The sequence below is a fragment of the Diachasmimorpha longicaudata genome, chromosome 17, assembly GCF_034640455.1.
Source record: "Diachasmimorpha longicaudata isolate KC_UGA_2023 chromosome 17, iyDiaLong2, whole genome shotgun sequence".
In the NCBI taxonomy this organism is placed as follows: domain Eukaryota; kingdom Metazoa; phylum Arthropoda; class Insecta; order Hymenoptera; family Braconidae; genus Diachasmimorpha; species Diachasmimorpha longicaudata.
Window position 1 is genome coordinate 3,052,981 of NC_087241.1, and position 20,994 is coordinate 3,073,974.

The 20,994-nt window shown below is 35.3% G+C and overlaps 6 protein-coding genes and 1 long non-coding RNA gene across 19 annotated transcripts in view; 2 read left to right on the forward strand and 5 right to left on the reverse strand.

The window, feature by feature from the left end:
* On the reverse strand, window positions 1–17,427 carry LOC135170512 (lysophospholipid acyltransferase 6). 2 transcript variants are annotated; one of them, XM_064136413.1, is made up of 10 exons: window positions 17,166–17,427; window positions 6,536–6,681; window positions 6,025–6,102; window positions 5,853–5,944; window positions 5,523–5,767; window positions 5,212–5,362; window positions 4,698–4,900; window positions 4,420–4,617; window positions 3,913–4,064; window positions 1–790 (listed from the first exon to the last, which is right to left on the reverse strand). In XM_064136413.1, exons 1-10 carry the CDS (start codon window positions 17,277–17,279, stop codon window positions 613–615), a joined length of 1,557 nt encoding a protein of 518 aa, XP_063992483.1. In that variant the 5' UTR covers window positions 17,280–17,427; the 3' UTR covers window positions 1–612. The 2 variants fall into 2 exon arrangements, with proteins under 2 accessions (XP_063992483.1, XP_063992484.1); XM_064136414.1 differs by lacking the exon at window positions 17,166–17,427 and having other exon boundaries at window positions 6,540–6,675.
* LOC135170514 (spherulin-4-like) lies at window positions 1,213–3,875 on the reverse strand. The gene is made up of 2 exons (XM_064136417.1): window positions 3,268–3,875; window positions 1,213–2,380 (listed from the first exon to the last, which is right to left on the reverse strand). The coding sequence occupies exon 2, from the start codon at window positions 2,304–2,306 to the stop codon at window positions 1,560–1,562; it is 747 nt and encodes a 248-aa protein (XP_063992487.1). The 5' UTR covers window positions 2,307–2,380; window positions 3,268–3,875; the 3' UTR covers window positions 1,213–1,559.
* Window positions 6,810–8,191, reverse strand: LOC135170513 (uncharacterized). Its single transcript, XM_064136416.1, has 3 exons — window positions 8,032–8,191; window positions 7,582–7,794; window positions 6,810–7,501 (listed from the first exon to the last, which is right to left on the reverse strand). Exons 2-3 carry the CDS (start codon window positions 7,768–7,770, stop codon window positions 6,911–6,913), a joined length of 780 nt encoding a protein of 259 aa, XP_063992486.1. The 5' UTR covers window positions 7,771–7,794; window positions 8,032–8,191; the 3' UTR covers window positions 6,810–6,910.
* LOC135170517 (uncharacterized) lies at window positions 8,623–9,721 on the forward strand. Its single transcript, XR_010300392.1, has 2 exons — window positions 8,623–8,953; window positions 9,022–9,721. It is a non-coding gene; the product is annotated as an uncharacterized LOC135170517 (long non-coding RNA).
* Window positions 9,548–10,936, reverse strand: LOC135170516 (hymenoptaecin-like). Its single transcript, XM_064136419.1, has 3 exons — window positions 10,781–10,936; window positions 10,185–10,408; window positions 9,548–9,956 (listed from the first exon to the last, which is right to left on the reverse strand). Exons 2-3 carry the CDS (start codon window positions 10,374–10,376, stop codon window positions 9,657–9,659), a joined length of 492 nt encoding a protein of 163 aa, XP_063992489.1. The 5' UTR covers window positions 10,377–10,408; window positions 10,781–10,936; the 3' UTR covers window positions 9,548–9,656.
* LOC135170508 (glutamate [NMDA] receptor subunit 1) overlaps window positions 11,194–20,994 on the forward strand; it is a 25,855-nt gene continuing 16,054 nt past the window's right edge. For 7 of the 10 annotated variants that reach the window (XM_064136398.1, XM_064136403.1, XM_064136404.1 and 4 more), the window contains exons 1-2: window positions 17,480–17,622; window positions 18,165–18,398. The gene's annotated coding sequence lies outside the window, so the exon portion shown is untranslated. Of the gene's footprint in view, window positions 12,403–17,479; window positions 17,623–18,164; window positions 18,399–20,994 lie in introns of those variants that run through there. The other 3 variants (XM_064136400.1, XM_064136402.1, XM_064136401.1) reach the window with 3 other exon arrangements.
* LOC135170509 (protein phtf) overlaps window positions 18,867–20,994 on the reverse strand; it is a 9,539-nt gene continuing 7,411 nt past the window's right edge. For all 3 annotated transcript variants that reach the window (XM_064136410.1, XM_064136411.1, XM_064136409.1), the window contains exon 15: window positions 18,867–20,751. In XM_064136410.1, coding sequence (XP_063992480.1) covers window positions 20,602–20,751 — 150 coding nt within the window. In that variant the 3' untranslated portion in view covers window positions 18,867–20,601. The remainder of the gene's footprint in view (window positions 20,752–20,994) is intronic.

Below are 20,994 nucleotides of genomic sequence, written 5' to 3' on the forward strand. Positions count from 1 at the left end.
TTATTGATCTCACATCATGCTTTATTAAAAATTCGTTCAATATGTAAAATACATGAATTCAACGTTCAGTTCCAAGAATAGTTGATTTAATATCTAAAACAATCACATGTTCACATCATTACGGATATCGGAAGCCTAAAGATATTACACCAGCACTGAAAACAATGCATCATTGAAACTCTCACTTTAATTTATCGTAAAAAACTCGGTTATTCGCGTTTCAGGCGTGTTAATTCATCATAAAATAATTAAACGCACGACAAAAACGAATATCTGATGATCGTACGCCCTTTATAAACATTGTTTAGACAATACGAAATGTTTCCATGATTTATCGGAATTTCAAACCTGACTCAAGGCTTTGAGCACATATTTCCCTGAAATGCAGATCAATTCTACTTTTCTTTAGACATTCATTAGTCCATTAGTGCGTGAAAAACTGTGCAAGAGACGTGTGAAATGACATATTCGTTTTTGCTGTGAGCAACAACGGATTCACGGTAAAGTATCATCTGGTGAAGCAATAATTAAAGATATAATTTATATAAAACAGAGTACAAAGATTTGAACGTCAATATAAAAATAGTAAAAATAGTGAACCGCAATGCGGACTCAGTCTGCCTTCTTCGAGAGTCCATTGTGCGTTTCCGGTTCTGCAACGGTGGGACGAGAGTTATTTTGTCCATTGGTGGTTGGTATTTCGCGTTTTCGGTGCACATGTCCCAATGGTAATACTGGGAGGACTAATAGCGCTGCCAGGCTTAGCAGGTGTGGAATCAGGTACATGGAACTGAAAAATTATTCTCATTATTCATCGATTATCTATGCCAATCAATAAAATATAAGACATCAATTATATTTATCCTGCGTAATGTAGGATGAAGTGATTGCGGCAGAATCAATAATCATGTTCTATAAAAATGTCCGGTGGAGCATTGGCATCCACCGGACATGCCAGTGGTGCCTATTGACCAGAAAAATAGGAAAACAAATTTTTTTCAATACAATGTGCGGAAAGGGGGTTTTATGAAGTACATAGAATAGTAAAGAATCTTCCAGCCAGTCAGGATCTTTATAATTAACCAACTGAGGAATAAAAAAATCTTTAAGACGCTGAATTCAATTAGCGCCATCATTCCATCGATTTTTACTGACCAGTTCATCAATTAAACGAAGAATTCTCAAGAGAATTTCCAAATAACTTCGTTAAAATAAAATAAACAATCAATTTACATAACGTTTAAATACAATGGTAGCAGTCCTGAAGACAACAGAATAAAATTTATGATTTCCAAGCAACAACAAATGCACTTATTTATAAAAACTACAACTTTTCACTTTTTCCTGTAGAATATACATCGTGTAACTACACTTTTTTCCCTTAAAAATTCAAATTATATTTCTAATATACAATATATATTGTATATAACATGTTGTATATACTTTACACTGACGGAAAGATTATAACATGGTATTCGCTCGAATTTACTGAACTGTCCATCCCTACCCCTGAAGGCGGATCACCAGGGGAAGTAGATGACGAATGATAATAACAAATATCACTGTTTAGAAGCGATAGCAACGCGCACATATTCCACGAGTTGATTAAAATACGTTGGCAGCGTATCATAGGGGTTATCAAGCTTGTCATCAGTAATATAAATCAGCGAAGTGTACTGCAAGACGCTATCAACGTAGGATTGAGTGACTTGAGAGGCGGAAACATCGTACGCGATCATCGAACAACCCGAACTGGGAAAGCCAAGATTGAGGGCTGATAGCTGGGGTAGATTTGTTGTCTCATAAATGACAGTATTGTTGACAGTATCGAAGTATTTTCGTGTTGTTGAGGTGCCAGGGTTGCCCATGGTGAAGGGTTTGCCGGTGGAAATAGCGTGAGCTGTCAGGGAGGCGTAGTACGACTCCTTCCCTTCGGAGTGAGCCATTTCGTCCAGGAAGAAACCGGATATTTGGGGATACCAGGATGTGTATTTGTCCATGTTTCCTCTGACGGTGTCTTCGGGGATGGCCCCGTAGTCCGTCCTGACGTACCCGATGCACTTCACTCCCACCTGTGTGAGGCTGGCGATGCTGGTGACGTAAGTGCTGTCCAGATTGCTGCCAGGACCGCTATTTGGGTTCACGATGGCCACGAATTGGACGGATGGGTTGGAGGCAGCAGCTGATTTCAGAGCTTCCCAAGTGGGTTCGGTCGGGTATGTGTAGAGAGGGATTAGAAGTCCAGGACCAGCTCGAGACGTTGCCAGCAGCAGGGAAAGGCAGATCAGGATTCCCAAGGGCTTCATAATGTAGGAATTGAATTTATTGTTGGAGAGGTGTGGAGTTGACGAACGGTGAGAGGCGGTTCAATAGACGAAATCTGTGGTAGAATATTAAAATCAGATGAAATAGAGGGGAGAGGACTCGGTCTGGGAGAGATTAATCTCATATGTCGTGAAGGATTTCCAAAAACAAAATGAATAGGAAATTTTTTGATGTTTTTATAAAGAATTGTTTGGCGATAATCGGAAAATTTACGGGAAATGACTCGGTTCGTGAAAACTGATTTAACGAATCGATATTATTTTAATTATTTTAATTATTTTAATTATTTTAATTATTTTAATTATTTTAATTATTTTAATATGGGGGTTAAAATAATGTCATTTCGATTTTTTTTATCGCAATGTGTATTACATCTTCGTTTTCCTGTTGATGTAGTCAACCAAATCGAAAGACGTAGACTTTTTCCTGTACTAATGTTTTCCTTATTTCACCAACCGAGTCCACAGCACAATTGCGATATGCAAATTTTTTAACAATTTTCTATAAATTGTTAAAAATTTTGTACATCGTGCGATTTGTGCAGCTCATATCTTAATTTTTTCATTTAAAATTTCAAGTTCATGACGTTATCTTCGGATCGACGGAGATCATCGAAGACTTCTGAGTTCGAAATGTATCTTAAATCGAAATTTTCCGTTCGTTCAAACAATAACAGCAAAACGAAGCATTTCTACCATAAATTATCCCCATATTCAGGCAAACTTTCCACAAAAATTCAAAAATGCTACTTTTTTTAATATAAAAGCTCGTTTGATACTTGAACATCAAAAACCATTTTTTAAACTCGATAGAATTGTTAATTAGATAAAATTTCGAATTGTCAATTTTTTTCAACGAAACAGGATAGTTTCTGGTTTTGGAACAAATATTTTTACTTTTGTGAATCGTCGAGGAGGAAAGTAAAACCATATTGGAACATACCTTGAAGTCCTGAGCGTGTAGTCACACTGCACGATTAACGCAAAATGCGGTGGTCACTGACTAGCGTTAAATAATTAGCGATGTGGCATATTCATTATCTATCAATATATACGCGGAAAATGGGTCAGATGGCACCACGATATTTTAAATCCAGGAAAAGCGATTTAGACAGCGACAATCTAACGCGTGAAAATATAAGTCCGGGTAAATTGAATATCACAATCATTATAGCTCAATCGGCTCAATAATTCTAACAATATAAAAACGGCTTCGTAATTGTTATTGTAAACATTCATTCACAAATATAAAGAAAAAAAATTCTGTAGTTCAAAGTCTGAGAGTTCAGACTGTCCTTAAATTTTGAGGCGTCTGTAGGGCTCCTTAACAGCTAAAAAATTTAAACATTTATAAACAGTTATAACTTTTCTTAAATAAATATGATAAATATCTTGAGACAATAAATATTGGCACACAAATTCGTACTTAGACCTCAAGTAATGTCCAGGACGAAATTATACAATCGTTGAATCTATAAAATACTCGCCAATCAGAAACTAAATGGGTTAAACGAACGAGAGGAAATTGGATATTCTAATTAACTAGTCCTTAGCCTGCATAATTATCGAATAATTAATAATGACTCACAGGTAGATTTTGACACTCGGCCTGAATTCAAGGAGAACAAAACTGAAGGTGAGGTAAGCCATGAAGAGGCGCGTTGTGATGAATGTTATGACATCGTATAACAATTTCATGTTCCTTGATCCCAGGAAGTAAGGTCTGATGCTTCTGCGAACCTTTAACAATGTTTCATCGATTAACAAACCAAAGATTTTCACTATTGTTCTCTAATTTTAATAATAATACCATCTTGAATCTACTCGAATATAATGGGATGGCACGATTCGTCTGGCAATTTGGAAGAAAAAAACTTTTTTGTCTTCAATATTGCCCTGAATACTCTTGACTAAACATATTTTCGATTCTATTATTTCAAAATACTCGTCTTCGTGACGACTATCGAAATCAATCAACATATCGATAGGTTCCTTCGAGCAATTTTCGACATATAAACAATTTTCGTTTTTATTCACCTTGAAAAATGCAATTATCCAGTTTCTTTTATAGAAAAATTACTTAAAGTAAACTTACAGTACGTGAAGCGAATGTAAATAGCGCTCCAGTCGCGAACGTGAGGTAGTATCCAGGATAAAATCCATGCCAAACTGCCGAAAGGGCATAAGTAAAAAGTGTTCTGTACTGGCCAGCCCTCTCATAAGCCACCATTCTCAGCCAGTTGTTCGTCCCCTTGTTCCAGGCTTCGATCGACTCTCTGAGACTCAGTGATGTCTAAAATCAGGGTCATAACGATTACCAGTTGTGAGTGAAGATCGATAATATTTTTCATCTCGAGAATTAAAAATTTGTACCTCGAATTTAACTACATCTATGTTGGAGAAGAGGTCCCACCGGGGCTTTCCCTCTGCATCGAGACCGTTGAATCCCAGCCCCGAGTTGTTGCATACTGCGTCAGCAAACAGCCATGCGTAATAATACTTGAAACGAACCATCATGGTCGCGATCATCAGGTACCAGATTTTGTAGATCGTCGACGAGTTCAAAAATTCGTCCTCTGCAAATAAAATAATCCACCATCAATGGGTTGGTTATTAATAATTAAAAGAACATCACCGACCAGCGTGGGAAAATTGACATAAAACATAATCGAAAAATTACGATAACACTTCAGTTGATAATAGTACTTTAACAATAAATAAAGAGGAGAATGGTGCCATAAAAATTTAAAAGGATAAAATGAATTTTTGAAAAATTAATAATTTATTATCAATGAGAGTTGTCCTCATTGATAAAAAATTTATCAGTCGAATATTATTCCTAAACTTCGGTAATCGTGAAGTGAACTTTAATGAGAACATCATTTACCTTTCAGTCTCTGGATTGGGAATATCGGAATGAATACAACGAAGAGGATAGCGCATGTCAGGCTGGCGATAACTTTCTTCAATACAATTTGAGTTGGTGCTGGCTCCAAAACTATTTCGGCGGCATGTTTGGAAGGAACATCGTAGAATCCCTACAAATGAAAATAAAATCGTTGTTGAATAAAATTGTTTCATACGCGACCCTGCAAATCAATATCTATCAATATATATCGATATATCGATGGGTAGGGAGGGCCACGCTCTTTAAATATAGAAAGAAATTTCCAAAATGAATTAGTAAAAAACGAATACCGAAAATGACGTTCCATTGAGTTTCGTTCCATGAATAAAATCAATGTAATCTCTGTAAAAAATGACGGGACCTGCCATCAATGCCTGAAAGTGGAGCACATAGCTGAAGTACTCTAGTGTAGTTGGCATGATCTTCACGGCCTGATGACGCTGGAGTGACGTCAGTTCGGGTTCCCGACGTGTGAAGCCATCGTGAATGCTGTACGCAAGACTTATCACCTTCTGCGTTACAACCATCAGTGGACCTGTGGAATTGCATCATTGGAACGTATTATCTTACATTGACAGTCTCACAACATTTTTATTTCACCGGTGAAAATGATAAATTACCCGTTATATCAAGGCTGTACGATCCATAATCATACATTTGTCGGTAAAAATGAATGCACGAGAGGTACCCCAGGGCAACAGTCAACACAACTCTGGAACAGAATTTGTCGTGAGCGGAGGTGAAACTTAATGACGAATGAAAACAGATGATGGGATAATTGGGGTAATTTACCTCTGGACGATACGCGGATCTTGGGTGCGCATTACGATGTAACATACTGCCGGAAGTCCCGCCAGGTGAACTGCTTGTCTGCGAATAAAAACATTCAATCATCGATTTAGCAACAATGTCATGCGACAAAATCGATTCCATATGAGATTTAAAAAAAATAAAAATTATGAAATATTCAGCCCATTTTGCCTTGTCTCAGAGTTTCATACGATTTAGGCGTTTTAATTACTATTCATTCAACTGCAGAGAATGACAACGGACATGTTTTTATAATTTTTAATTAGATCATGAGAGAAGTAAATTGCTGATTTTTTATTTTTTTATTTCAGTTGGTCGTACGAAATGAATAATTATGAAATTCTTCACGTTTTACGTCTTGTTTTATGGTACTTTCCAAGACTGATTGCTCATTAAATTGTTTTTTGGAAGATTTGATTTAATTATTGATGCAATTCGAGACAAAGCGGGTTTATTTATTGTCTCCATATATTCATATCTATGATTGGCTTACTTGCCGAAACAGAAGTAGCCCAGGCAGAGCCCAACGACCAAACCAAATGTGTGACGAGCTATTGGCGAAACCACTCCTGGCCTGAGGGTCGTTCGAAACAAAACTGCGAGGACAAGGGCTGTGAATTGGCCGATGACGAAGTTCATCTGGAAAACAATTTTTCGTATGTTCAGAAAATATTTAAAAAATTACTTCATTTATCACTAATAACTATGTTTCCGTTCCTGACAGTTAACAAACGCCAAACAATATGTAGAAAGGAAGACAAGCATCGTTATTTAGTTCATAAATAGTTTATTCATAAATAAATACACTTTAATAATGAATATTTAGCAGGTAATTAATTTCAGATCATCAGACGAGTAATTTTGAAGCTCAACGGAATCTCCAGCCGAGTCCAACCCCGACTTGTGGGTCGAATCGTCCACCTGGAAGTGGCTGAACACTCCCCTGACCCCTGATGAAGAAGTCATTGTTGGGTCTGTACTCGTAATTAACTCCCGCATGCGGCTGGAAGTGTCTCAGATCCGGACTGGAAACTCCCCCAAATCCATTCAACGTCGATCTTCCATTATCAATTATCTTGTGATTGTAATCCAGGTTCAGCTGAGGGCGTCCGTGCTCAGGGATGGTGACACCCCCTTGGACTGACCCCTGAGGAGATCGACGGAACCTCCAGCCCATGCCAACACCGATCTGTGGGTCGAATCGTCCACCTGGCAGTGGCTGAACACTCCCCTGACCCCTGATGAAGAAGTCATTGTTGGGTCTGTACTCGTAATTAACTCCCGCATGCGGCTGGAAGTGTCTCAGATCCGGACTGGAAACTCCCCCAAATCCATTCAACGTTGATCGTCCATTATCAATTATCTTGTGATTGTAATCCAGGTTCAGCTGAGGACGTCCGTGCTCAGGGACGGTGACACCCCCTTGGATTGAACCCTGAGGAGAGCGACGGAAACGAACCTATTGACAAAATTTCCAAATTAATTTCACGTTCTCCCATCACAGTTGAGATTAATGAATACAAAATAGTGTAAACATACCGGGAAATGAGGTGGGCCCCATGGCTTCGGTGGGTTCGGGAAGGGGTAAGTCCCTGGACGGGGATTAAATGGAGGTGGTGCTCCGTTTGGAAGTTGGAAACCATTTCGTGGTTCCGGTTCGCATTGAACTGTTGACCATAAACAAACTACCAAAATCAGTGGCCACATTTTAGCACGAAATCCCTGCATATTGTTGATGTTTATTCTTCGTATCTGGAATTATTAAACTTCATATTAATAAATTGCTAACATTTCAAAAAAATCAAATATCAAAAAACATTTGTGATGTAGTGAAAATAAATATAAGAAATTGAACAATAGATTTTTTATGAAAAATACTCCGTTTTCTTCTTACTTTCCAATATATTGAAATTTACTAATTAATTACAATTTTATTCGGGAAACTGATTTTAGAATAGAAATTTAATAGTAGTGTGATAGTTAACTTACCAGACAAGTTGTCGACTTGAAGACTCAACGATTTGTGATTATAAACTTCGATTCCATCGCTTTTTATACTCGTTCAATACTGAAACAAGTGGCTTTAGGGGAAGACCTAAACTATTTGTAAAACTCAATGTCAAGACATGAATAATTATCGGCAGAAGTTCCGAACAAAGAATCGCATCTTTTTATAACCCCAGATAGTACATTTCTCAGCCTCCCCACTGTTCATATTACTCGGGGATTCCCGGCGTCATATTACGGGACATTGAAGTGAATGAGCGCTGAGTCAATGGCCTGACAGCTTTCGGAATACGACGCGTCATAAGGAATCCCCGTCAATTATTTGAGGTCTTTCGAGCACCTGGTAGTGTATATAGGTTAATCGGCAATGTTATTACATGGACTGGATTAAATTTATGTGAGGAACGGGGTATCCGGCTTTTAAATAATTTAATGGAACAATTTCCAAGGCCTTTTGTAGTACACTTATCGAATATGGTAACATTTATTTTTATGGACTGTAATCTTTTGTTTATAGCACGTAAAAATAAATATATATATTTTTTTTTATTGAAATCAACTTTTCTAGTAAAAGGGTAGAGCTCCGTTAAATTCGACGCATTGAGTGTGGATTCAAAAACGCAAACAAAACGTCAATAGACACATTTTTTTTAAATATATGTCCACTCTTCATGACGTAATTCCCAAACAAAATGAAGAAATCAAAAAAGGGCAAACGCAAGACTTCCATGTTAAGTCATATAAAATCAATAAAAAAACTAAGTTGGACGTTATCAAATAAATAGCTTGAAGGGCATGAGTAGACCCTCGACTGCACCTTTTGGGAGATTCAACGCATTTGCATTCCCCTTGGAAACTCTGGCTAATATTAAACATTGACGAAGTTCCTTAACTTATTAAAAACGTGAGTTCTCTACTCCTTAAATTCAGAAAAAAAACTTACAATTGAAATTTGCAAAATTGCTTTTAAAGGGAAAAACGAAGGGACAGGTACCGCATATCTACATGAATGCCCAGGGAATTAACTATAGACGATATTATATTTCAACAGTCTATTCTGGTTTTATTATTGACATGCATCAAAAGTATACTCTCATTCTCTGACGATTCCAGGACAAACACTGAGGGACCAAAAAAAGTAAAAGATTTATTCTCTCGCGAATACTTTATTGATCAATAAATACCGATTATTTACAAATTCAGGATTCAAACAATTAAAATAAATTCATGGATTTTCCTGCTATGCGAAAATGAAAAAAATCAAGTTCACACATTTTATTTTTCATAAAAAGAATACAGCCACAAACTTGAAAAACCCAAGTCAAGACATTGCTATGAAAAATCGTTCAATGGAATAATGAATTGTATGAAAAACTCGAAGTTGATTGATATTTCGATACGATATCGCCTCACATAATGACATGTGCATTTAACCTTATCGTATAATTATAAAAAATCCGGTTGTATGTAGAAGCAATCGACGAAAAAAACGCAGAACTATGTGATTCCCCTGATTTTTTATTGATCAACAATTTCACCTAATAGTGCAATACATATTCATTGAAATTTCATGCCAAAATAATTCCTCGATTGAACTCTCGTTTTAATTAGAATTCCAGGTCTACTCCAAGGCCGAACTGTGGTACGAATCTGCCACCAGGTCCCTTTTGAACACTGCCCTGACCCCTGACGACAACATTGTCCCGAGGTCTGTACTCGTATGAAGCTCCAGCGTGAGGCTGAAAGTGTCTGCCATCCTGCGTCGAGGCACCACCGTAAGTGTCCAGGGTTGATTTTCCATTGTCAAATACTCTTTGATTGTAATCTACATTGGCCTGAGGACGTCCCTGTTCAGGCACCATAACGCCACCTTGAATTGAACCTTGTGGAGATCGGCGGAATCGGTACTGTCAACAAAAATTTTGGATCAACACATCATTGCTACTTTGAATTTTGACAAAACGAGTACTTCCTGGGGAGACATTCTGGGCGGTTTATGTGATATAAAATCATAAATTTCAACCAATCTCATCATGTTTAACATACACTATTTTATGTTATGGGGCCCGAACCTTGTGATTCAACAATAACTAATTTTAACGGTCAATCAACAACAAGTGTTCTAATGATCTTACTTCGAATCCCGTGCGGGGAGGTGCGGCTTTTGGCCTTCGAGTCGGACCTATCGGCCAAGGCAGACTAGGGTCTAGATCTGGTCGGAGAGTCCGTGGATAGTATGTAAAGTCATCTTCGGATTGACATTGGACAGTGGACCACAAAGAAGCTATCACACAGACTAGCCATAGTCCCATGACAAATGTCTTCATGTTTGCAATGTTATTTCTTCCCAATTGAAAGCCTGAAATTCAATAGTCATGAAGTCATTCTCAAAAAAAAATAACGTTTTCTTCGACGATTTGACAGATGATTATTTGACAATTGAACAACTTGTCAGACAAAAATTTAAAATGCAGAAAAAAAATCGAGAAGTCTGTCACGTGAACATGAACAATGCGCACATGCGAGACGATTTTATTATTATTATTAATCAATATTATTATTAACTGAATGACAAAAATCAACTGAATTTATTAATAGAGAAATTACTGACAAAATCTGATATTTCTATGTGACAAGTGTTTCGATTAAGGATTTTCGTTGAAATATAGTTACAATCCAAAGTAAAAAAATTGTAAAAAATATAAATTATTGATATAGTTGTTGTACTTACCGTTTAAACACTGAACAGATTCTGATGTCTTACGCTGAATTCTCACGTCTTTTATACTTCTTCACTAAGATGAAGAGTAGCTATGTACCCCATTGGTTTGTGGTTAAATAAAAAAATATGACAAGTTCCCTCAGGGAACCCACACCAAGTGTTATTGTGACCATAAACTGTGAGGACATTTTCTAGTGCGAAGAGTCTTACATCTTCCTATCTGACTACAGATAACACTCACTATAACTTCTCATTCATATTCATCACTACTGGGAGTCCTAAAATTATTTTTCTCGGTTATTAAAGGGGAGGGGTAAAACCACAGGACTTGGTAGAGTGGAGTAAATTTGTGGGCACCATCGGCAATCGTTTTTAGTTCATTGAGATTCATCAGGGTGTTCACACTTCTTTTCAAGTACACAGAAAAATTCAGTTGAAATTACCGGACGGTTTGATAATGGAGTTGTGTTTTGTTGGTTCGGAGAAAATTACCAAATTGTTTTATAAAATCAGTTAATTGTTTGGAAAGAGTTATTTTCGCGATGAAAAAAATACTCGAAAAATTGCGGAATTTTTACCGGACGGTCAAGCAACTTTTACCAAACATTCCGGCAATTCTTCTAACCAGTACGGGAACTTTCTCCGAGTGAAAAAGGCGCAAAACGATTACCAAAGAATACAGTAATTTTTACAAAATTTTCCTCTTCGTGTAGACAAAAAAACCACAGAAGGCACTCCCATTTTCGCAAAACAATTCAATTAGTCATCACTTGAAAATTCTATTACGCAGTGAAAAAGGAATATGATGTCACAGTTTGTAGTGAGAAACGTTAAAAAATCATCCTCCAATAGCCGGAATTTAATTTAACTAAAAAAATAAAATGAAAACCAAGTGAATTAAATCAAATCCCTGATTACTTTTCCACAAATTTTTCTCTCTATCCTCCACGAGGGTAATCACTGGGAATCTTCTGTTGTGCTCATTAAATACAAAAGAATGAGTACTGTTTGTCCATAACTCATTAACCCAAAGGAAATAATTTGCTCATTTGACAGCAGATGACAGTGGAAGTCCCGAATAAAATTAATTCACTGTCATTACAATGAGGAAATACAAGTGAAGTTTATTCTATTCCCCCACATCATTGATAATCGCTCTCAGTTCTTCAGAATCCCCCGTTGTATTTACACTTCGACGATTGACACCAATGGACACGCATGTCAGTACCTCGTATAAGTGATATAACGGTTTCTTTTTATCCCATGTCTGTTACTAAATCCATTCTACCGCTGAAAGCGTCGGTAACTCGAAGTTAACAATTTCATTGAGTAATTTATTCCAGCAACTTGTTCTACATTTTCAAAACATGAAATTGTTATCATATGTTGCAAAATGTTATGAACTTGGAAGTGTCGTTAAGCCGATATAGAACAATTCGGGTAAATGAACTCGTTTTTTAATGGAAAAATGTTGGCCGATTTTCGCAACTATCAGTTCAAGTTTATGTCAAGTGAATAGACATAAAAGTTTCAAGGATTCCATCATCTCTTTTGTGATGTCATAAGTGTCACAATGTTTCGCGAATTTCATGACAATTGATGCAACGATTCGAGTGAAGTTCAATTGAATGGTAATAACTTAATGGTTTTTTAAGATGAAAGTAGTTTTTTGTGGGGAAATATTTGATTGGAAGAATGAAATAAAGGAATGAACATTTAAATGCCATTTGATCTGATTGGAGAACATGATTTGGACGATTGAACAATTTTTTGCTAAAAGTGTCCTCTTCTTGCTGTACGAAATTATTATTTGCCAATATTTTATCTGCATACATTTCTTGGTGTAAGAAAAAATTGTTACAAAAATTTCTTTCATTTTGTTGTACAATGTTCTCAATTTGGTGAAAATAAAAAAGAAGAAACTATAATTTTCAATTTAATTATGAGGCAAAAATTAATAAAATCGTGGACAATTTAGTTAAATAAACTATTCAATAAAAATGTGAATTTACTCCTGAATTGAGGAAAATAAAATGAAGAAACAATAATTTTCAATTTAATTACGAGACAAAAATTAATAAAATCTTGGACAATTTAGTTAAATAAACTATTCAATAAAAATGTGAATTTACTCCTAAATTGATGAAAATAAAACAAAGAAACTATAATTTTCAATTTAATTACGAGACAAAAATTGATAAAATCGTGGAGAATGCAATTAAATAAACAATTCAATAAAAATGTGAATTTACTTCTGAATTTTCACGTTTGGATAGCAAAATTTTCGTTTTCTCCTTATTAAAAAATAATTAATGCTTGAGAAAAACAATTGTTAACCGAACGCCAAGTCGTAAAACAAACATTACCATAGGCTGAAGTGCGAAGAGATCTTATAAATTTGCAAATGTCTATAACCCAACGAATGTGCGGAAATGGCATTAGGGTGAATGAACTGTTTTGTGAATGAAAGAAAGGTCACTCATTGTTCGCAGTATTATTCCGGTTCATTCCATGTGAACAGAAACTAAAGGTCATCCCCAGACGTTTTTCCATAAGATCCGAATGATTACGAGTGTCACAATATTTTGAAATGACAGAGAAATTTTTTAGACAGCACATTTACCAAATTTCAAATGATGTGTTCCGTAATTAACAATTGGGTGGAAAAATCCGTGAAAAATATCAATTCTAGTTAATTTGGTTCATTAAAAATTAACCACTGTCAGTCACTTCTGATAAATCGAAGGATGAAAATGGTGTGTTGCAGATGACATTCGTCACCCGTTCGCACCGTTGATTATTAATAGATTTTACGTTCTTCGAGCTAATGAATCATTGTTTTTAATTATTCTGACACTGAAATACTCGCTACAGATGCGAAAAATGCATTCGAAGGCTGAACGTTGTTATCATCTCGCTTTATCGGGTCTAGTGAGGGGGAAGTTATCTGAAAATGACCAAATAAGACAGATAAACCTGGACTGAGTCCACTTTCCAGCAGCTTTTCACCTCACAATGATGACTAATATGGAATTTGTTGTAAAAGTGTAAAATTTCCCTGCATTACATAAAAAATAATCCAAAAGATTTCCCAACATTTCACAACAATTTACACTATTCCATAATATAACTTTTTCCAACAGAAAATATTTCCATTTTATTCCTTTACATAAAATAAATAATTGATTATCCAAAATGAATAATTAATTCTCAATGAATTTAACTCATCGCAAATGAACTATTTCCTGAATACTGCAGTCTCCGCACTCAGCAAATAAACCTCTTATCAATAAACACCTGTTATCAACTTGTCAATAATATTTTTTCTTCATTGGCTTCATCGATCCATAAAAACGAATAGTTGAACCGACCAATGACTAGACATTTCTTCTGAATCTCCAGCCTCTTCAAACATGAGAGACATAATTGTGTCCACAGCACTTCCTTCGCATTTTCTCCCTGAGTTATTCCTCAAGTATAAATATTCCCTGCGAAGCGCATTGGTGCAATGGTGCATTTGTGCATCCACAGGGATAAATTAATATCTCACAAAGATGAACTTTGTGTGTACTCTATTTCTAGTCGTGCTACTGAGCCTGTAATACTTCAAATTCGATGGAAAAATTGTTCAATTAATGCGTGGGGAGGAGAGTGACGATAATAATGGGGGACTATTATGGAAATAAATTTATGGATGACGTCATTCATTCGTTACGTTGTGGTAGGGCAATTCATTTATTATCGATGGATGACGCAACGTACTGACAAGATCTGTCACGACGCAGAATAGAATAAATATGTGAAGTGATACATGCGCAGAGGGAACACGAATGTCAGTTTCCCCACTAGATATTGTTCAAACAATAAAAAATTGCCGGATAAAATTTAGTATAATTTTAACGTAAGTGGAAATCACTCATTAAAATTCAGGATACGCATCTAACGGTAGATTAGGGTGTCATAATGGACAGTCATCGAATATTTAATTTTTTAAAACGATTACAAAAACTATTGACTTTTTCATTCTGTTCATTTATTAAATTTATGTATAAATGATTGGTCTGTAATTTTTTTTTAATTTGAACAACATAGTTGATAATCCTCCGTTATGTTTTTACGATATGCAATCGAAGAAAAAAGCACCAATAGCCATCAAGTAAATTTAAAGATTAAATTAGGTTTAAGAGAGAAATTTCCCGCAAATAATTCCCTGGAATTTCCATAGCAAGATGATAATCTCTCTCGTTTTTCCGTTAAACATTTCTGAATAAAATGAACTCCCCATAAACTTTTGTTGCAGTAATAATTTTGTGTAAAAATAACGGAAAGAACGAATGAATTTTTAAAATAGAATGTCATTTAATAGAATTAGAACAGAGGCCTGACCAAAACTTCAGGTGAATTTACGTAGTGACAACAGAAATTCGTTGAAATTTCTTTGTAAAAGCGCAGAATTATCTATCAAATGTTTTCTAATAATATTTCATATGATAAAAGAATAATAAAAAATAATTGAGTAGCTGGCCTCGTCATAAACGTCTAAATTATCAAACAAATTGTTTACCTGGTGAACTTAAAATGTGAAAATTGCTTCATGCAATATAATTGTTTCGTGCGTATAATTTCCTTCATTTATATATATGTATGTAGTCTTTTTGTAGGTAAAACTACATAAAAACTTATCTGTTTCGTGACCCATAAAAACATGTAGAATTATTCACAGGGTCACTGTTTCTAGAAATAGAATGACTCAGTGAAAAAAATATATCAAAAATAATCGTCCCACACTCGCGTGTTTTTTTATTGCTTCGATGTTCTTTGATTATCCCCAGAACAACAAATTTTTAAAATCATTTACCGTTTGCAGATGGGCTGTTATCAGCTCACTAATCCACCCGACCTATTGCCGCGGAGAAATTCAATTGATCCCACTCTCGAACCGAAATAAAATGTTATTTATCAACGTGCCAAAGAACTAATACCGTAATTGTCATTGCCCTCAAGGCATCTTCTAAATTTATCAAACAACTTAAGAGTCATTAATCCTATCAGAAACCTACAACAGACTTATTTTAACTCTGGAAATCCCGCAAAAAAAATTGTTTCTCATAATTTTCTTGAATTTCCGTAGCCTGTGGATATTTTTTTAAAAAATCTACTCAGAACCGACTCAAATTCATTCAATTTCTCCGGCACATTCTTCTCAATTCTCCCATGACTGATGATTTCTACTGCAATCGCTATCTCTGAAAATAGAACTCTTACGTGTAAAAAAAATCAAAAAGAGTTTCGCCCGCTGAGAATGCTGCATTCTCATTCCTCTTTCCACTGACCGATTTTTCGCTTTTCACTGACGTATCAGTGACTATCATTTCACCTACAATTAAAACATCAATTAAAACGTCTTTTTAAATACAAATGAAATAAATCAAAACCACGCGAGTCATTTCCGAAATTTGTCATACATTTAAATTCAACTTCGCAGATCTCGAAATTCTCTTAATAAAAAAGATTTTAGATGATTTTTAGCAAAATATTTTCATGAAGAGACTTTAATAAAAATTCCATAATTTATTGAAGCTCTGGAAAATCCCCAGAAATCTTCTCCTCCAAATTCTCCTTAATCTCTTCAATTTAAATGAATTTGAAACAATATTAAAAAAAAAATAAAATTCATTAAATTTTCGCACTAATTCCTTCTTAATTTTTCCTGATTCTTTCAATGAAGTTCTCGTAAACAACATCTCGTAAACAACAATTTCCAACAAAACAAACACATCAATAAAATCCACAATCACAGTCTAATAAGAAATAAGTGAAATCCACTCTCTTCTCCTTAATTTCCCAAATATCTCGAGAACCCTTCATCCTATAAAAAAACCTTAAAGGACCTTTATTGAAGCTTTCGAAATTCCCCTCAAAAGTCTCCCCACCGAAATTTCCCTGAATCCCTTCGTTTCACCAGAATATCTAGAAGAACCTTCTCCAACACCCGAAATTCATTCAATTTCCGCACTAATCCCTTTCCAATTTCCCACTGTAATAGCCATTGACAAAGATATTTATCACTCCGTGTAACGTCATATCCCCGAAGGTCTTACCCCCAAAATAATCTCCAAAACACCTCCACAATCTCCTCAAAATTTCAATTTCCACTGTATCCCGGACCTTAAACGAGAGAGACAGGAGCATGCACTGCGCGGCAACAGGTCCTCCTCTCCCTCGTTCCCTTAACCCCCAAAATTTTCCAAACCAATGTGGAACCTTCGAAAACATCGAACATGGGACGTAGTCACCCACGACCCAATAAACCACATCTCACGGATAAAATCACTGACAAAACATTGATTTAATTCATGACAAAACACTGAAATTCAGAGTGAGTCTGTCTAACCTGATCAACCGGCAGTCCCACGACGTCCGAGAATCCCTCGAAGGCCCTTGATCCATCGTAAAATCCTTGTTCCCTGACTTTGAGGGCGGCCACCCCGTGCACTTTATCCATCATGTTTAATTAATAAATAATCAACGACCTGTTCCATGGAACCGCTCAGGTCTCACTGAAATGAATGCGATGCCGCACACGGTAGTCAACTCACGATACAGTCAAAGTCAACATTCGTTCCACTGGTGAGAGCGTTGGGATCTGACGCAGTTCAACGCGCGTCGCTTGTATCTGTACACAATTTGAGAATTATGGGAGACAGGGGAAGACTCACCAGAGGAGGGGAACCTGAAGTGCGACTCGATTTTGGTGGAAGAAAAAAAAACTGGTGCATCAATCAGAAGACAGAACTTTTCATCCTGTGACTTACAGATTTTGGAATTCTTCACATGTTTTTACTGAGGAGGTACGCTCACTTCCACTCAATTTTTGAACATAAATTGTAAATTTCGAGGGATCCAATATTTTTCTGTTGATTGTTTATATATATCACGATATGGAATTGAACTAATTAGGAGAATATTTCTTTGAAATATTCATTCTGTAGGGGATTACCAAATATTTAACATGTCAGAGGTGTTTGGAAAGCGAAATTCTTTGTCTACCATATTTTTGTTTGTCGGTTACAGAAAAAAAATGGCTACTCTTCCTTCAAAAATGCATAACAAAGTTCCAAAAGAATGAGTAGCTTATGAAAAATCAGTAAAATTCGACAATTCTATTGATCTAATTTCCTAATTAAGAGAAACAATTAAAGAAAAAATTGAATCCCTGAGAAAAGGAGCAAATTTACTGAGGAAATAGAAAAACTCTCCATAGGAATCAAAGCGAAGCTACCCTCACAATAGCTGAGCATAATTTTGAAACTCTCCATAAAAGTTTTTAATGGAATTTTTGAAAAACTACTACTACCAGAATCTGTAATAGAAGTTCAATTGGATTTTCCAGTCAGTTCGACTCAAGTGGATCGAACCAAGAGGGAACAAGAACAAATCCCACACAACATAGTCAGGGACGAATTTCACTCCCCCACTATAAAACTCGTTTAGCCAAGCGGCGTTCCTGTTAAAAAATCACACCATTCAGGACGGAATGAGTCACGAAGTGTCACGAGGTGACTAGTGCAATGTGACTAGTGTGGAGTTGGATAAGAGTGGATCTTGAATGTACAGCATGTCGTAGGTACTTTTTTTTCCATCACCTTTTTTATCTCCAAGGCTTAGTCTCACTATGTGCGAGCATTTCTACACTAATTTGCTGATGATAGGGCCTTGACAGGGGTTCAAATGAGATGGGATTGGCTTAATTTGATGGGTTTGAGAGGAAGGGCCTGCATCAAACGATTTTTTTGGAGGAATTGCTCTTGGAATATCGTGGAGAATTGTGAGTCGAGGAGAACGTGACAATAAACGTTCTCAAGTTGTTAAATTTTCTATTAAAAAAGTCTCCTAGAGCATTTGGGGGGAGTCATAGGGGTCGGAAGTTCGCGAATTGATGAAAAACTAATGACAAGTTCATTAGAAATCCAATAAAATTTCATAATGAGTCTGTCACGTTTTTTTGTTAATTTTTTTTCGTGTAATTCTCTCTACTCAATCTCAATGCAGACATACGAGAATTAATTATGGTACTGTACGATATAACACAAGATTAGATCTCAATATTTTTAATCACATCAATTATGTTAATAATGTGTAGTTTCATATACATCATCTCATATAACCATTGGTTTAACTATAAAATATTTCTTGAGAAAAATTCGAAGTAAGTGGGACGCAATGGATATCATTTGAGTGCTGTCGAGGACATGTGATCATAAGTGGTATTGCGTAATCCCTCTCATTGCCAAAAATAATTCATTTCTAATTGAATACATTAATTTGTACAGAGTTTATACTTTCGATTGAAGTTTACTATGATTATAAAGTATACAATACACCCAGAGAAATGATTCATATGAAATAAAAGAAAATTCATGCGAAATTAGAAAGTCGGAAGCAATCAACACAATATTTCGTTTGGTGATATAAAATATTTATAAATATTTTTTGTATACAATTCATTTTGATTGAGTCATTATTATCTACAACAATTCTACAACAATTTATTTTCCCAATTTTTCAATGAAAAGAATAATATAAATATTCTTGGGAATAAACTAATGAGTTTATGAGTTTCCAATGAAAATATTATTGAAATTAACAGAAAGTTACAAATCAAATTTTTATTTGATTTGAATTTGTCATTTCTTTGGGTGTGAGAGATAACAGTCTAGTTTAGCTGGAAAAATTTTAATCACAATCTGAGCTCGAGCATTTATGTTCAGTAGAGAAGTAATGAAATGGCTTGAATCAGAATAACGCATTATTTATTATCGAATTATGTCTAAAATAGGTGAGGCAAAGCATCCGGAGATATTTTTTACAGAAATTTTTAAGTATTACGATAAAGTCTTAAATGATCGTTGAGATGTTGATGCTTGATAACGTTCAAATTATCAACAATTATATAATGACCGATAAATAATCTGATTAGATGACATTGTCAAAGGGATGCTGAGTATTTCAGATACCGTCAGTCATATTCCATAACTAATATAACATTATCTGAACTATATCATGCAAAATATTTGAAATGATCTATAATCGATCTGGAAATGCTCAAGTTATTTGAGGGTTCTATTGGCTTCGGTCGTTGCCATCGAACCTTAGTGATATTAAATATGAACTAACAATAGTTCAATTCACTTTGAGCGTCAGAAACTTTATTAATTTGCCGCGCTGTGAGTAGAACATTCTCCTCAAATAAAATTCGTTAAATTAATAAATACTTGATAATTACTTTTCTTTAATGTCACAGAAACTATGTGCTACAAAATTTTCTTAAAAAATTTATCGCAATCGAAATTTATCAATCTACCAAGAATTAATTTATAAAACATATCGTAAGGAAGCTCGTATGGGGTAAAAAATCGAGTTTGGAGAGACCCATCCGCCCTTTTTCCCTCATAATTAGATAACTCAAGTGTTAGATAACCAAACATAATTATTTATATTTAAAAATTGATATCTTAATTACAAGAATTTATTAATTCATCTTCAATTCAATCGATAACTTAATTACATTAATTCTAAGAAAATAGTTCTCACCTTAAATTATGATAAAAAAAATCTAGGAAAAACCTGTTTTCTAGGGAACAAACAATATCAGAATTTTCAGTGAAAATTACTCTATGGATTTACTTCATATATTAATTTGCCTGTTTTATCATAAATCTCCTTATTTTAAAGATAACGACATCATAAATGCAACTGTTTCACTCGACTTGATTCCTTTCATTACTTCACTACACTCTAAATAACTGTGTAATCATTAGAGTTTGCAACTATTTGATTGATATCTTGTGAAGTTTGAGTTTAAATCCGAGGAGCTCGGAGAGCACTCCTGATAGAGCTGAGAGAAGGACGACTTTAGTTATTGTGTACAGATAGGGATTTGCTGAGAGACCGGAGATCTTGAATGGGCTCTCCAATTCCTGGAATCATGTTAGGCGTCGATTAACATGTAACTCCACAAATGAAAAAATTTTATTAAAAAAAAACAGAAACTTTGCGCTATGAAAAATCTACAGAAAATTTTTGAAGAAAAATTTTTTCGAGAGACAGAATTTTGTTCTATCGTTCTATTGAATATTTTCTCTTAAAGACTTGAATGGAATCGGCCAAAAACTAATTACAAGTTCAATGAAAGTTCAATGTAATTCTGACAAATTTGCTGT